Genomic DNA, 14058 nt, shown 5'->3' on the forward strand with positions numbered 1-14058 from the left:
GATATTACTTAAAAAATGTTAAATTACTAGTTCAAGATACTAAAAAACATTATGCTTTTGTTTCCACAAAAAAATTAAAAATTTACATGGGTTTTGGTCATTTGAGTTCCGTGGGTTACAAATACTTGCCATCATTTAAAAAAAATTGGTTTCAAATTATTGTTGGTTAAGATAAAAGTTTAAATAAATGATTTTTTGGTTTAAAATACAAGTTATTAAAATTTATAAAAACAAATTATAAAAGACTAAAAATAAAAAACTTAAATAATGATTTAAAAAATAAAATGTTTAAAAAACATATTTCAGATTTCTCTCTCTTGCTATTCTACTGTTATATTGAGACTCCAAAGTTTCATAATTTTACTCTAACAAAATGCCATTTAAAATTTTTGTCTCTTTAAAAAGGTTCTTACAGGCTTCAAGAGATCTAAACCCACCAATGCCCACAGGCAAAAACAAACTTCAAAAAAATACTATCAATCTATGGTTTGTTTCCCCAACTGCCTATTTCCTTGAAAGACACATCTTTTCTTCTCTCTCTAAATATTAAAACTCCCCTTTCTCATCTGCCAAAACCATACACTTAAAATTTCCAAATGTACACCTAAAAACATTCCTCTTTAAAACTTCTTAATGTTCTGCCCATTAATATATATTTGTTCTAACAGATTTCTAATCACTTACAGGTTACAGATTACTCAAACTACTGTCTACACGTCCCTAGCCTCAGATGGTCCTATATTACCGAAACAACAAATAAAACAGTCTACTCTTCCTAGACTTGGTCAACATTCCAGCCTTTTGGGTCCCCAACTATGCCCTAAATTCCAACAACAAAAAAATAATAAAATGATTACATTACCCCTTATCATTCATTTATTTACAAAAACTAAAATACTGATTTCCTAACCTGGGATATACAACTAAGGTGCCTATTTAACATATACTCTCAAAAAATTACTAATGTTCTCAATAAACTAAAAAAAGTATTACTACTTTAATTTTGGACATCACTATACTCATTACTACTATAAAAACTGTTACTACATTAATTTTAGGCATATCTGCCTTGATAGCTATTATTACCACCTTTACTGTAGCTACCACTGCCTTAGTACAAAAAATCCATACTGCTCATTTTGTTAATAAATTAAATAAAAATGTTACCTTGACTTTGTCAAAACAGTCCCTTATAGATGAAAAAATTAAAAACAAAGATTAATATTTTAAAAAAATAATACTGACTCTTAAACAAGATTTAACTAATATTCAAAATAAATTAAAAACTAAATGTCATACTACATATCAATATATTTATATCATTCCTCTAGCTTATAACACTAGTCAAAATTAAAAAAAAATAATCATCTACAAAAAGTCTAAAAAAATTCAAATACCACTCATAACATAAAAACTTTACAAAAAAACCATCATGACTATAAACAAAACTCATTTAAAAAACGACTCCATAAATGCCTTAACTCATGATCTTAAGTCAAACCTCTACTCTCTTAATCCTCTAGATTAAACACAATACTTTACATTCATTGAGATACTGATTCTTATTTTTCTTTTAGTTGTACTATTATTTCTTTATCTTTTCAAAATTATCCTATGTTCCCTACACACAATAAGACATGATCTACTAAACTATGTCTTAAAAACAAAAAACTAAAAAATGCCACACCAACTCCAGTGTCATCCATGTGACATAAACAATTATGTCTATAATAACAAACAAAAAATACATGTCCCACAAAACTAAACTCCCTAGGGGTCCTAACAAAGTGCCCAAGTTATACTTCCTTCTCAAAAAAAATATACTTCACAGATCATGAGCTCCTTGGGCTATGGGTTCTATATATCTGCTTTTCTAATAATGTTCTAATTAATCTATAAAACACAGCCAAAAATTAATAAATACTTAAGTTATAAACTATAAAAACTAAACATAGATCTTAATCAAATATAACAAAATAAAGTATATTTAAAACCCCAAGCCACTAAATTAAAAAAACATAAAATTCAAACACTTCTAAAAAATAAACACTCACCCACTAAAAATCCTTTAAAAATCCCAACTAAAATAATTTATGATAAAAAAGTTATCTCATAAAAGACAAATGATAGGCCCCTTTGTTAAAAAAGTTCAACATAAAAACCTTAAAAACTACAACAAAACCTCTTCCCCTTACAGACATAAAAATATAAAAGTCCATATTCCAACAGATAAAAGTTTTATATTAAAAAATATAATAAAAAACTAAAAAAAAACTTAAAAAATAATCTGCAGCGTCCAAATTAACTAAATAGGTCATAAAAACAAAAAAATACATAATAAACTAAAAAACAAATGAAATAAAACTAAAAAACACAACTCCAACCACAAAAAAGTCTATACAAATCTAAAAACTATTCTAAGTTTAAAAAACACAAACTACTCTTTGGGTCATAAAATTCTTATGGGTAAAACATATGTGTAGCTCCAATTAATAACTATATACTTACTGTTTTTTTAAGATAATATAATTAAATTATTGCCAAGCTCTTGTTGTTCCTTATATAACTTAATGGTTTTCTTTTCTATATATAAACTACTAATTTATAAAAATAAAATTACAACAAATTCAAACCACTTCTAAATATGTTGTCTGTCTGTCATTCGCCAAATCCTTGCCTTCCTGACTACCCAAGCCCTAGTTCCCCTACGGTCGTAGTACTCTCGATGGGCCAGTCCGTAACACTCTGTCCTACCACTATTTCTTACATGCCAAGGCTGTCACTGGGACAAGTCTGCTCACTTTTCCCCCAGAGGAGCTTTGTAACCACAGGCACTCAGAAGGAGGCATGACTCTCAGCAGTCAGCATTCAGGGCAGCCAGAGACCTGGAGGACATCTTGAAGGGGCCACACATTTCTGTTGCTGAATGTGGGCTGGATTATTCAGTGTTAGGACACCGATTTATCAAGCTCAGAACAAAGCCATTCAGAGAACAGAAATGACAATACTGTATTTCCAGGAAGGCATGCTTCCATGTGCCTCATTCTTTCATGATCAGAGGAGTTCACTTTTCTACAAACTAGGGATGAGTTGACTGTGGTGGTCAGATTCCCAGATATCACAATGGAGCAGTTTGCACTTATGGTTGTACACGGCAAAAACACGGGGAAGTCAAAGAGAGAAATCCACTTATGAAGCAAAGAAAAAAGTGAAAAAATCCACTGATGGTCAGTTGGAGTTCATTTCTGTTTATTTTCTAAAGTCTGATGCAGGGATTCTAGTTTTGTGGATTGAATCAGAATGGCCCCACCCTAGGAAAGACAAGCAAACATGCCTTTGAATCTGTATTCCAATCCTATGATTTTCATGGCTGGGTTACAAGTAACAGATAAAAGGTTGCACACAGGATATGATCCTGGACACATATCCCAAGCATCCTCAGCCTGTTATAAGAGAAGAGACAGACAGTGTGGTGGCTCACCTTCCTGGGGACTTTTGTTAGGTTCCCTAGGTTTGGCCTCAGTACTGGGAGGGAGATGATGGGGTGGTTTGTGGGAGAAGCACCTGCTCCTTAGCAACGGAAGAAGGTTGTCAGTCATCTGGTATTCTTCAGAAGCTGTCAAGCACTGCACAGCTTCTGTCTTACAGTTCTATCAGGGAAGAACTTTTAGTCAAGGGAGGGGTGTAAGTGTGATACTGGGATGCTGGTGATGGTAGTGGGACTCTGGATCAGGCAATATTAATTGAACTCTTTGATGGAAGGAATCCAGCAGCTTTCAAGCTCTTTCATCCTACAAGTCTTGGTCTTAATTGTCAACTTAATAGGATTTAGAAAGACTTTAGACACAGAGGACATCATGAAAGAGTGGATGTGACTAAGAATACAAACCTCTGCATGTGTCTATGAGCATGCAGCCCTGCAGCCAGAGGGGTTTAACATTGGTGGAACGACCTCCCCTGAATGTGGGCAGCACGATCCTAACATGCATTTCTGTCTTTGCTTCTTTAAAATAGTTATTTCTATTGTATGTGGTTAGATATTTTACCTATTTTATTGTCTGTGCTCCACATGTGTGCAGTGCCCAAGGAAGTTAGAAGAAGGACATCTCAATATGAGGGAATTCATGCCTGGCACTGTAAACCTAGCCAACTACTTGTGACAGGAGAGGTCATGGACCTAGGAGAAAACCTACTACTGCCACTTTACTAAATCAGTGTGGTGCAAGCTAGACCAAACCAGGGGAAAGGATTTTAGACCTTTGAACACACTGTAAGTGTACACACCTGCTTAGGCATACTACTGGGGTCTTAAGGCTTTCTATGAAGTGCAGGTCTACTTCTTCAGCAGTGGGGCCAAGCATCTCACCATCTTAGGATCTGCCTCTACCAAACCTCTATGTATGAGCGCCCTTTCTGCAAGAAGAACTGGATCTGGCCCTTTGTGGTTTGTTGTCTGCAGTATCTTCCCCATTGCCTGGGGTCATCTCATCTCAAGTGGATGAAGCAGGAGCTCATTTCTCTATGGAACCACACTTAGCCCATATTGTAGGGCTGCAGTAGGGTCTGACCAGGGAGAGAAAGTATGTATTCTCACAAGGTAGAAGGATGGTAGTTGGGGGCCCTCAGAGTGTGTCTTTCTACCCCTAGCCCCAGCCTGGAATTTCCAAAGTGGCTGCTTGTTCCCTGTTTCTGCCTCTGTAAGATGAAGGGCTGAGGTCAAACTGACTTGCTTCTGGGCCTTAATAATAAAACATTCCACAGCATATGCTGTGAAATTTGTCACACCCACATGCGTACATGTGCACAGGCATACATGCACAGAGAGAGAGAGAGAGAGAGAGAGAGAGAGAGAGAGAGAGAGAGAGAGAGAGAGAGAGAGAGAGAGAGAGAGAGAGAGAGACTCTGTAGCAGAATTTTTGTGGTGCATAGGATAGCAACAGCTTCTGAGGGTACCAAAGTCATAGCTGACTTGGGTTTGTGGGGATTAGAGGCTCCATGAAGAAAATGAGAACACAGAGACACTTTTCTCCTGGCTGTTTATTACAGAACAAAGGGGAAAAACCAAATTAACAACAACAACAACAACAAAACACACTGGCCCAAAATGGATGCCAGATTTCAAATGTAGAATCAAAATACAAGGTGGCAATTAAAATGTGATTACACAAAATCTGGACACTGAGAAAAGTTTACAAGACAGTGGCTGTGGATTTTCTCTAACAGACACTTAAATATACATGACAATAATTGCAAATAGAAACCATTAAAGACAAACCCCAAATCAACTATTAATGTTTACAGACTTTCCCCCCAAACCACAACGAAATCAAAACGAGTGTTAAATGGTTTAAAGCAGACTTTAAAGCATCACTCTGTGATGGTGCACCAAAGCTATTTAAAGCTGGGGTTTTCTCTGTGTCTGAAAGTCACCATAGGTGACAAAGGGAAGGGAATGCTCTAGTTCCTCAAGGTGGCCAGCTCTCACAGTGCTCAGATCAAAGGCTATTTCCGCACCTCTCCCAACCAAACCTAAAGGATGCTCTTGGCTTTCCATGAGTGTCTCTGTGGGACACTTAATCATACCATGACTTTTGCTGTAAATGCTCATTAGGGAAGAATTAGCTTAGACTTAAAGGCTTGTGAGAGATAGAGTCACACGGGGTAGTACAATTTGTAATGGAGTGGAAATTAATGACAAAGTGGCTTTCTATTTGGCATTTGTCAGTTTGCACAACACCCCTTTAGTCACATCCACATCTCTCGTGGCATGAAAACCTCAGCGACTCAGCCACCTGGTTTAACAAGGTGTCACTGGAGCAAACAACACAGTCTGCATATTTGGAACAATGTATAATAAACACAACTCTATTGAAACCAAAGCTGCCACTTTATTTACAAAGCCACAAAACCAAGTATAAATACCTCTGTCATTTAATGATTAGGAAAACAATTTACAAAATTTTCAAATATATACAAGTAGCTTCAAAAATCACCAGCTTTTTATTCATCAGGTAGATAAAGGGATGGGCAGGGCTGACAGGATTCAAATTGTAAGTAGGAGCCTAGTGTGGGTGTCTGGGGCCAGTTTCAAGTTGGCTGCAGATTCAGGCCACTCCTTTGAGTGAGAGCACGGGGCTTTCTGAAGTACCCTGCTTTGATTTATAGTTCCTCAGCACCCTGGGTGACTTGGACAGCATTCTGGGTTGTGGCATTTTGGGCAGCAGCATGCTGTTCCAAAATGTCATCTATCAGCCTCAAGTTGCACACCCAGTCTTCATCTGGGGCCACACTGGAGCTTTCTAAAAGCTCGTCCATGAAATCCACCTCACTGCCTGCAGATGATGGTGAAATCAGACCATCTGTTTTGGACTGGGACTGAGGCAAGACATTGTCCTGTGGCTCAGGGGTTGTGCCAGTTTTGATCAATGAACTTGGGGACTGGCTAGTAGCAGCATTAGCAGCTACATAGCTTGGCAGCTCTAGTCCCTGAATAGGACTTATGGGAGAACAGCCGGCCATGCGCTGCTGGAGGGACTTGGTGCTTAGTACAGGCACGGGCCCCTGTGCTGGGCTCTGCATAAGGCTCTGATTGCCCAATAAGCTGAATCTGGGGCTGGCCAGAGCAGCACGCATCTTGTGGCCAGGCCTGGCTCCTGGGGCCATCTGATTGGCTTGGACCACAGCCTGCTGAGATGGAAATGCTAGGGTTGTTGGGGGTGTACTTATGGGTGCCTTGGCAAAAATGATAGAGTTGCTATCAAAATGCTGCAGCATGCTATTATCTACTTGGCTCAGGGGTGATTCCTTTGAAACTGGTGTGGCTACAGCTGCAGCTGCCACTGCCCACACTGCATTACTGAACACTGGAGACATCATTGGCACACTGGGGAGGCTGAGTTGGTGGTGAGTCAAGGGTTGGCTGCCTAAGGGGTTGACACAGAGCTTAGGCCGGAGCACTTCTGGGGGCATGGCCTTGGCTTTGGGATAGACAAAGCCAGGACTTTTCAGGGGATCCTGACCCAAGCCTGAGGAGTTAGGAAATGGGAGGCCGGTGTTGACTTGCTGCTTCCTCAGAGTTGATGAGAAAACACCCATGTGACTTGTGGGTGGTAATATTCTTGGAATCAGATTGTCCTGAAGGAGCTCAGTTTTGGGTGGCATCATATGCTGGTTAGATGAGGGTTTTGCCTTGGTCTGGCTACACTTAGAGATGACTTGTTCTTGTACTGCTGTATAGAAAAAGACATAGGGATTAGTTCTAAAGGTGTCCTAAATTTTGGCTGTAGTCACTGGGCATGAGCTACAGGCACAGTGTAGTCTTCACTCCCACCCTTGGCTATTTCTCTCCCAGTCCCTCCCTACTCCCCTTATTCCTTTGCTTGGAATTAAGGTGTTCTGAGAATACCCCATGCTCACAGTATTCTCTACACCAGTGGTTCTCAACCTTCCTAATGTTGTGACCCTTTAGTATTGTTCCTCATGTGTGGTGACCTCCAGCCATAAATTATTTTCATTTTTACTTCATAACTATAATTTTGCTACTGTTATGAATTATATCTGATATGTAGGATATCTGATATTCATCCCCTTTAAAAGAGTCATTCAACCCACAAAAGGGTAATGGTACACAGGTTGAGAACCACTGTTCTACAAAGAGCAGATAATGCTGGAGTTGTCTGCTTCTTCATGTATATTGGAGGCTCTGTGAAGGCAGGGGCTGTGATTACATTTACTCTAACACCCTGGCACTATCCATCCCTCAACAAATGGTTCCTATTTTATAGAAGGATGGGAGAGGTGGGGGAGGGCCTGAGGAAGAAAGCTCAGTCTCTTAGACATCAAAAGGCAGGATTTGTCTTAGTTTCTCCACCTGATATATGTAACACACAGAGGTGAAGAGTCTTCTGTTCCCTCCAAAGTCCCATAGCCGAAGCAGCCTCAGCTGATCTGAACTGCAGTGGAGGTCCTTTCTAAAGACTGGAAACTTGGGAGCCTCATGTCCTGGAATGTTCATGGTGGAGAGACAGGAGCAGATGAAAGGTGAGACCCTCAGCGCTTTAGGATAGGGGTGAGTTCTTTTCATTATTGGGACAGCCTACTGTGACCCATATTTACTGGGACTTCTGTGGAGTAGAAAATGAGGCAGATGCTGGTCTTGTACTTTGCTCTAGGTCAAGTAGGGATCATCACACACTGGCCTGTGTGGTCTCCCATATAGATGATGCTTGACACTATGAATAGATTTTCTTCCTTTACTTGTAACCATGCCTAGGATCTTTCTGTAGTATAAAGCAAGTGTTTCACCTAGGTTATAGTCCAACCTCCTAAGGCTAGTCTGCTGAGTCCTGTTTCAGCTGACTCATGCCTGGCCTTATTGGCACTCTAGCCTGGCCAGGAGAACACAGCTCTGTCTGCTACCAGGTCAAAGGGAGCATGGTATTTTGCACAAGAATAGAGGATCAATGATGTTTAGATAACATGGGGCTGAAATAAAGATGTAGCCCACCTGTATGAGGGCCAGCCAGCAAGTGCTGAGCACTGCTTCTTCAGGACCCATGAATTAGATATCATTGCACTAGCTTGGAGAGTTGTTTAACTCAGGTTGCCTTGGTGCACCTGTAAGCTCCATGAAATAGAAGCTGAGTTTTGTTGACCACTGCCAATAAATATGGATGACATTGATAGGTGTGATGTAGGATAGGAATTCTTAGTTATCTGTGGAGGATGTGGGAGCACCCCCCCAACACACACACACATACACAATATCTAATTAGGGTAGAGAATCTTCAACTCCCTTTTCATTCCCCATACCTTCCAGATAAAGGCCCTGAAACCCATTAGAAATAACTTGGAACATGTGTGTTGGAGGGGAGGGACAAGGCAGGGCCCTGAGGGGCCTGTTTCTCATTGAAAGTGGGGTAATGGTGATGTACTTTTGTAAGCCAAACAGATTGGGGGACTGATACACAATAGCAACTGGAGTATAAGAATAGCCTGGGCTACAGAGTGAGACCCTATCTTCAGAAAACAATGAGCAACAACAGAACAGGGGATTTAAGGGATCTGACTCTGTTTAATCACCCTCTTCAATTAAAGTGATACTGGAACCATTATGCCTCTCTGGGGTGGATAATGCTCTTAGAGGCAGGTGAACTGCTCTTAGTGTTAGATTCGTATCCTGGGCATCACTGATGTGACTTTCAGACTTCTCTTTGTCCCTCTAACACCACATGCAAAAACTGTAGAGTTGGAAATAGATTGGCACTCCTCCTCACAGGCTCCTTTAGGAACACTGATTTTTTTCTGCTTACCTTGAAATTGAGTCATCTGCTGTGTGATATACAAATTCTGCTGTTTAGGGGTCATTGCCATAGGACCTGATCTCTGCTTCTTTTGCTAAACAGAAGATGGAAAGGACATATTAGATTATTGATACCAAGAAACATCAGCCTTGGATTGCTGTGTAGGGACCTAATACTAGGCTTTGGTGCAGCAAAAGCATAAGCAGACACACCAACACACATTTGCATGCATGTCCCACCCTTCTGAGCAAGATCACACAAGTAGACATAAAAGAGTTTGCATCTGGGTTAAGAAAACCAATTGTAACAGCATAGGATGGGGCAAGAGAGACGGAGATCAATATCAAGAGAACATAGAGAAACAGTTAAGCATTCTGAATGTCTGTCTGCTCAGGATGGGTCAGGAGTGAGGTATGATTGCCAAAATATAACATTAGGCTGCATTATTAGAACCAGAGTATATAGAAGGAGGGAGGTGACAGTCTTATACTACTCTGATTTGGCCAAACCATACCCACAGTATTAGCAGGTATCTGGGCATGTTAACTCTGGGAGCTTGAGACAAAGTAGCTATATCCAGAGGATGGTAAGCAATGGAGCATGGGGATAAATACTTCAAATTACCCAGTCAAGAGATGGATGGTGTGCTGGGGCTGCTAGGGATAGAACAGAGTGCATTCTGGGCTATTTGGTGATGAATGCCCAGCTTCTGCAGGACTGTCATGGAGTCCTGCGGATTGATCCAGATGTTCCTGAATGGTCACATGGTCTGATGGACACACCATTCTACACCAAGGGTAGCTAGATATTCACTGGCCACTTCCCTTTCTCCTGACCTGATGTAATGTGGAAAGTGGGAGGAACTTCCTGTCTTTATCTCCAAGAGGGCTGGGTGTTCAGGGGGAGGAACTCTACTTCAGGGCCTCAGGCCCCACACTCAGTTTGGAATCAGCTCATAGGACCAAGGACAAAAATACAACCAAGCAACTGATGAGGCCTAAAGGCCAGACATAATGATGGCAGCTTGTTTTGAGTCCTTCATGTTGGCATGGCCTGACTGTGACTGGAATGAAGGTGTGACTTGCCATATGTCAGGGCTCATCCTCTCTTACCACTTGTTACCACCTCCACCTCTCTCTCCTCAAATAATCTGCTGCCAGTATGCCAACCATCAAAGGCAGCTGTCAGGAAGTACACACCTTTAGGTCACTTACTGGCTTGGTGACCCTAGATGTCAGAAGATCTGATCTTGGGATATGAGTTGCCTGTGTAGGGCCAATTTCTCCACCAAAGTGCTCTCAGATGCCTTTCTCTGCACTGAGCAGGGCTAGTGTGGCAGTGGGTGGGGCTGAAGGCCTGTGCTTGGGAGTGTGCCTGGCTTACAAGCCTGGCAACGGGTCTTGGCCTTAGTCCCTGCCAAGGCACAGAGGACAAACACATGGCACCTAGATGAACACAGCATAAAAGATTTCCCCAGACTGGCCTTTGCTTTTCTACCCTGCCCTTAGACAGCTTCCAGTGGAGCCCTTGCCTCCTCCAGCTCTGGGGCTATTGGAATGTGCTGGTGGGAGGGAGGCTCCTTCTTAGCTGACCAGCAGACCTGCCCTCTTCCTGCTAAATCACTGGATCTGGGTGGTATGGATCTGTCTTACTGTCCTGAACACTTCACACCCACTGTTTCCTGTCATCAGGCCATAATTCAGAGGTGATCTGGGGGTCACATGACCAGCCCAGGCCACTCCATCTGAATCTGAGTAAAGATTCTCTGGGTGGGTGGCCATTTCTAGCAATGGCTTTTTCACTTCTGTTTTTCCTCATATTGACACCAGGATAGATCTATATTCCCCAGATTACTGATGTGACATGTGAGGCTCACAAGAGATTAAATGACTGTCCACAGCAACTTGGCTAGCAAGTATAATGCCTCTTAACTGTGGACCCAGTACTCCATTTCAGCCTGGATGGCCACTAATGTTCATGCTCACCTGAATTCCACCCCTAACTGTCTGCCTGATTAATTTTCAAGTATCACAGTTGTCTAGGAATAGGGACAGGGGGCAGATGGAGGCTAAGAGTGTGACCTAACAGAAATCAAGGTAGGGCAGAAAAGTACAAAGGGGAGGATGGACAGGGAGAGTGTGTCCAGGGGCATGACAAACAAAAAGAAAGGCTAACTTGAGGCAGCAGTCAAAGGGTAGCATCCTAGACCACCTGGCCTACTAGATAAAAGAGAATACTGGATACCTGGGCCAGGCTCACAAGAATAAATAAGGTTCTGAGAAGTCTTTGTCTAGGGAAGCACACATTCCAGAGTACCCAAAGTGGCTGGGGGAAATCTTGTCAGAGCCTAACAGGTCTGTGCTTGTCTGGGTGGTGATAGCCAACCCCATAGAAGCCCCCCCCCAAGTCTGAGTATCCTCCATGGACTGGCTCTTTGCCCTGGAGCCCATTGCTCCCACCAAGGTCCTGCTGTCCCTGGCAGAGGGTACTAAGCATTCTCTCTAGGCCTCTAGAGGAGGCTGCTTCCTTTGTTTTGCAGACACGAGGCTCTCATCCTTTGTTCTGAATCAATGTGCTCCAAAGATAAGCCCCATGAAAACAGTTGTTGCCTTTTGAAACTGACAATTAGAATTGTAGGAAAATGGAGAAAACAGGAAATGACAAATGGTTTCAGTGACCAGGAGGAAATGGTAGCTGAGAACTGCTGCTTGGTGACATTATACTCTTATAGCCCCTCTTGTGAAGACAACCTGGGTCTGGTGGCTTTTTCTAAGCACAGATGGAGAGGTCATTAAATGAGTCAAGTTTCCAGAGCTGCAATTGTCATACAAATCTTGTTGTATGGGACACTGACAGGAAGGCCTTGTGGGAGCCCAAGACTGGTTTTCCCCCTGTGGCCAAGCTAGGAAGCCTAGGGTTAGGGCCAACAGAAAGTCTTGCTAACAACCTTTCCCAGCCCCATTTAGCCACATTCACTAACAGGCCCTGCCTTTCTGGAAGCTTCATGCTGATACCCAAGAAACTATAAAGTGCCACTTGTCTCTGGGGGCTTCTAGGACACTAGTACCTTGACTTATGTGCCAAGCAAGAGAGAGGCAAAAGGCCTGGGCTGCCTAACGCTGCCACTGCCTATTAGCAACATGGATCTCAGCATAGGCAATGCCAGAAGTGAACCTGTGTTACACCAGTTTGAACCAACATTTTAATGTCTCCTGTGGTACCCAGTGCCACAGCTTCCTCTCTCTCATCCTTGAAGAGGGAAAAATCATGTGTTACCAGCTCAACAGTTATACAAAGGGACTCTCCAACTTGAGTTGATAGGGTCATGGAAGCCAGCAAAAATTGGACATCTGTCCTACAAATAGTCCCTGGTTTTTGGCCTGATTTAGGCAAAAATTACCTACCCTGTGATCCTCTAGAGGAATAGAGTATGGAAGGAGGGATGAAGAGGAGGATAGGGAAGAAAAAAAGAACTGAGAAAGAGGATGAGAAGGGAAGATAGGGAACAGGAGGAGAGGGATAGAGAGTGGGAGGAAGAAAAAAAGAGTGTAATGAATGAGGAGGAGGAGGAAAAGGAGATGAGGGGGAGAGGGAAAGAAGAAGATGAGAGAAAGAGATGAGAAAAAGGAAGAGGAAGGGGAAAATGAAGGGAAAGGGAAAAAAAAAGAAGAAGGGCTCATTATTTCCTACAAGGCACCTCCAACCTTTGCAGCAGGCACTGTCCTTTGAATGTCCCCGATAGAAGCCAGCACACTAGGCTACAGAAGGCTATTCGTTTCAAAGGTTAATGAGCTCTGGCATGGCTTATTTATTACCCCACAAGGAAAAGCATTTTCTTTTGTAGACTTGGGAAGCCAGACTTGAAAGTAACTCCCTCATGCTCATGACTCCGAGGTCCCCCTATCCTATCTGCCTGAGGACTATGTGGGAAGATAAGTCAGTTGACAAATATTTATGGCTGCTGTGCTCAGGGCTAAGCTGCTCCCATCATGAGAGCATTACTGAATGTCTCTACCCTTGTGGGGCTTACACTAGACAGGAGAATTAGCAAGACACAAGTCAATCATTGGAGGTAGTTAGTCTTCTAAAGGAACTTTGGCAAGGTAAAGGGATAGCCAGTGGACAGGCATGAGCAGAGCCCTCAGGTCATACTATAATCAGATATGTCATACCATTTCTTTATTAGGCAAGACCCAGGGTGGTGTTGGCCTGCTGAGGTCATTCCTTGTCCCTTTGCATAAATAGCTACAAACTTCACTCACGGTACTGGATCTACCCTTAGAGTGTTCTGAAGCCATCACTGGGAGCTTCACATAATAAATGTCATCAAAAGTGAATGACAGAACTTGGTGTAGGTCTTTGCCCTTGACCAAAGCCTATATAAGCAACCCCCAACCTGGTCTTGGTGATTTCAGGGCTGGCTGATTCGTACAGTGTTTGCTTAAAATGCTAGGGATGATCCTCAGGCAGAGGAGACCTATATTTCTTCTGTCCCTGTAGTACCTGAATCCTCTGTCCCACTGGTTTTAGTGACCAGGGATTGAGAGAGAATGCAGACCTGGTTCTCAAAGTGGAGATCCCACTGTGCATTCACCCCATCATGAAAGGCATTGGCCTTGGCACAAAATTACTGATGTTGGGAGTAGGAATCCTCCAGTGAAGCTAGCAGTAATCGTCTCACATGGCTTTTGTGGCCAAGAAAGAGCTGGGCAGGACTGAGTAGATGGAGTCTCCTGGGGTTTGATAATTCAGTTTC

The 14058-nt window shown here is 42.3% G+C and overlaps 1 protein-coding gene across 10 annotated transcripts in view; it reads right to left on the bottom strand.

The window, feature by feature from the left end:
• Nucleotides 1–5020: 5020 nt before the first annotated feature.
• Mamld1 (mastermind like domain containing 1) overlaps nucleotides 5021–14058 on the bottom strand; it is a 130713-nt gene continuing 121675 nt past the window's right edge. For 6 of the 10 annotated variants that reach the window (XM_076562510.1, XM_076562509.1, XM_076562504.1 and 3 more), the window contains 2 exons: nucleotides 9312–9396; nucleotides 5021–7229 (listed from right to left, as the gene is read on the bottom strand). In XM_076562510.1, coding sequence (XP_076418625.1) covers nucleotides 9356–9396 — 41 coding nt within the window. In that variant the 3' untranslated portion in view covers nucleotides 5021–7229; nucleotides 9312–9355. The remainder of the gene's footprint in view (nucleotides 7230–9311; nucleotides 9397–14058) is intronic. The other 4 variants (XM_076562507.1, XM_076562505.1, XM_076562511.1 and 1 more) reach the window with 3 other exon arrangements.

This window comes from Peromyscus maniculatus, chromosome X, assembly GCF_049852395.1.
Source record: "Peromyscus maniculatus bairdii isolate BWxNUB_F1_BW_parent chromosome X, HU_Pman_BW_mat_3.1, whole genome shotgun sequence".
Classification (NCBI taxonomy): domain Eukaryota; kingdom Metazoa; phylum Chordata; class Mammalia; order Rodentia; family Cricetidae; genus Peromyscus; species Peromyscus maniculatus.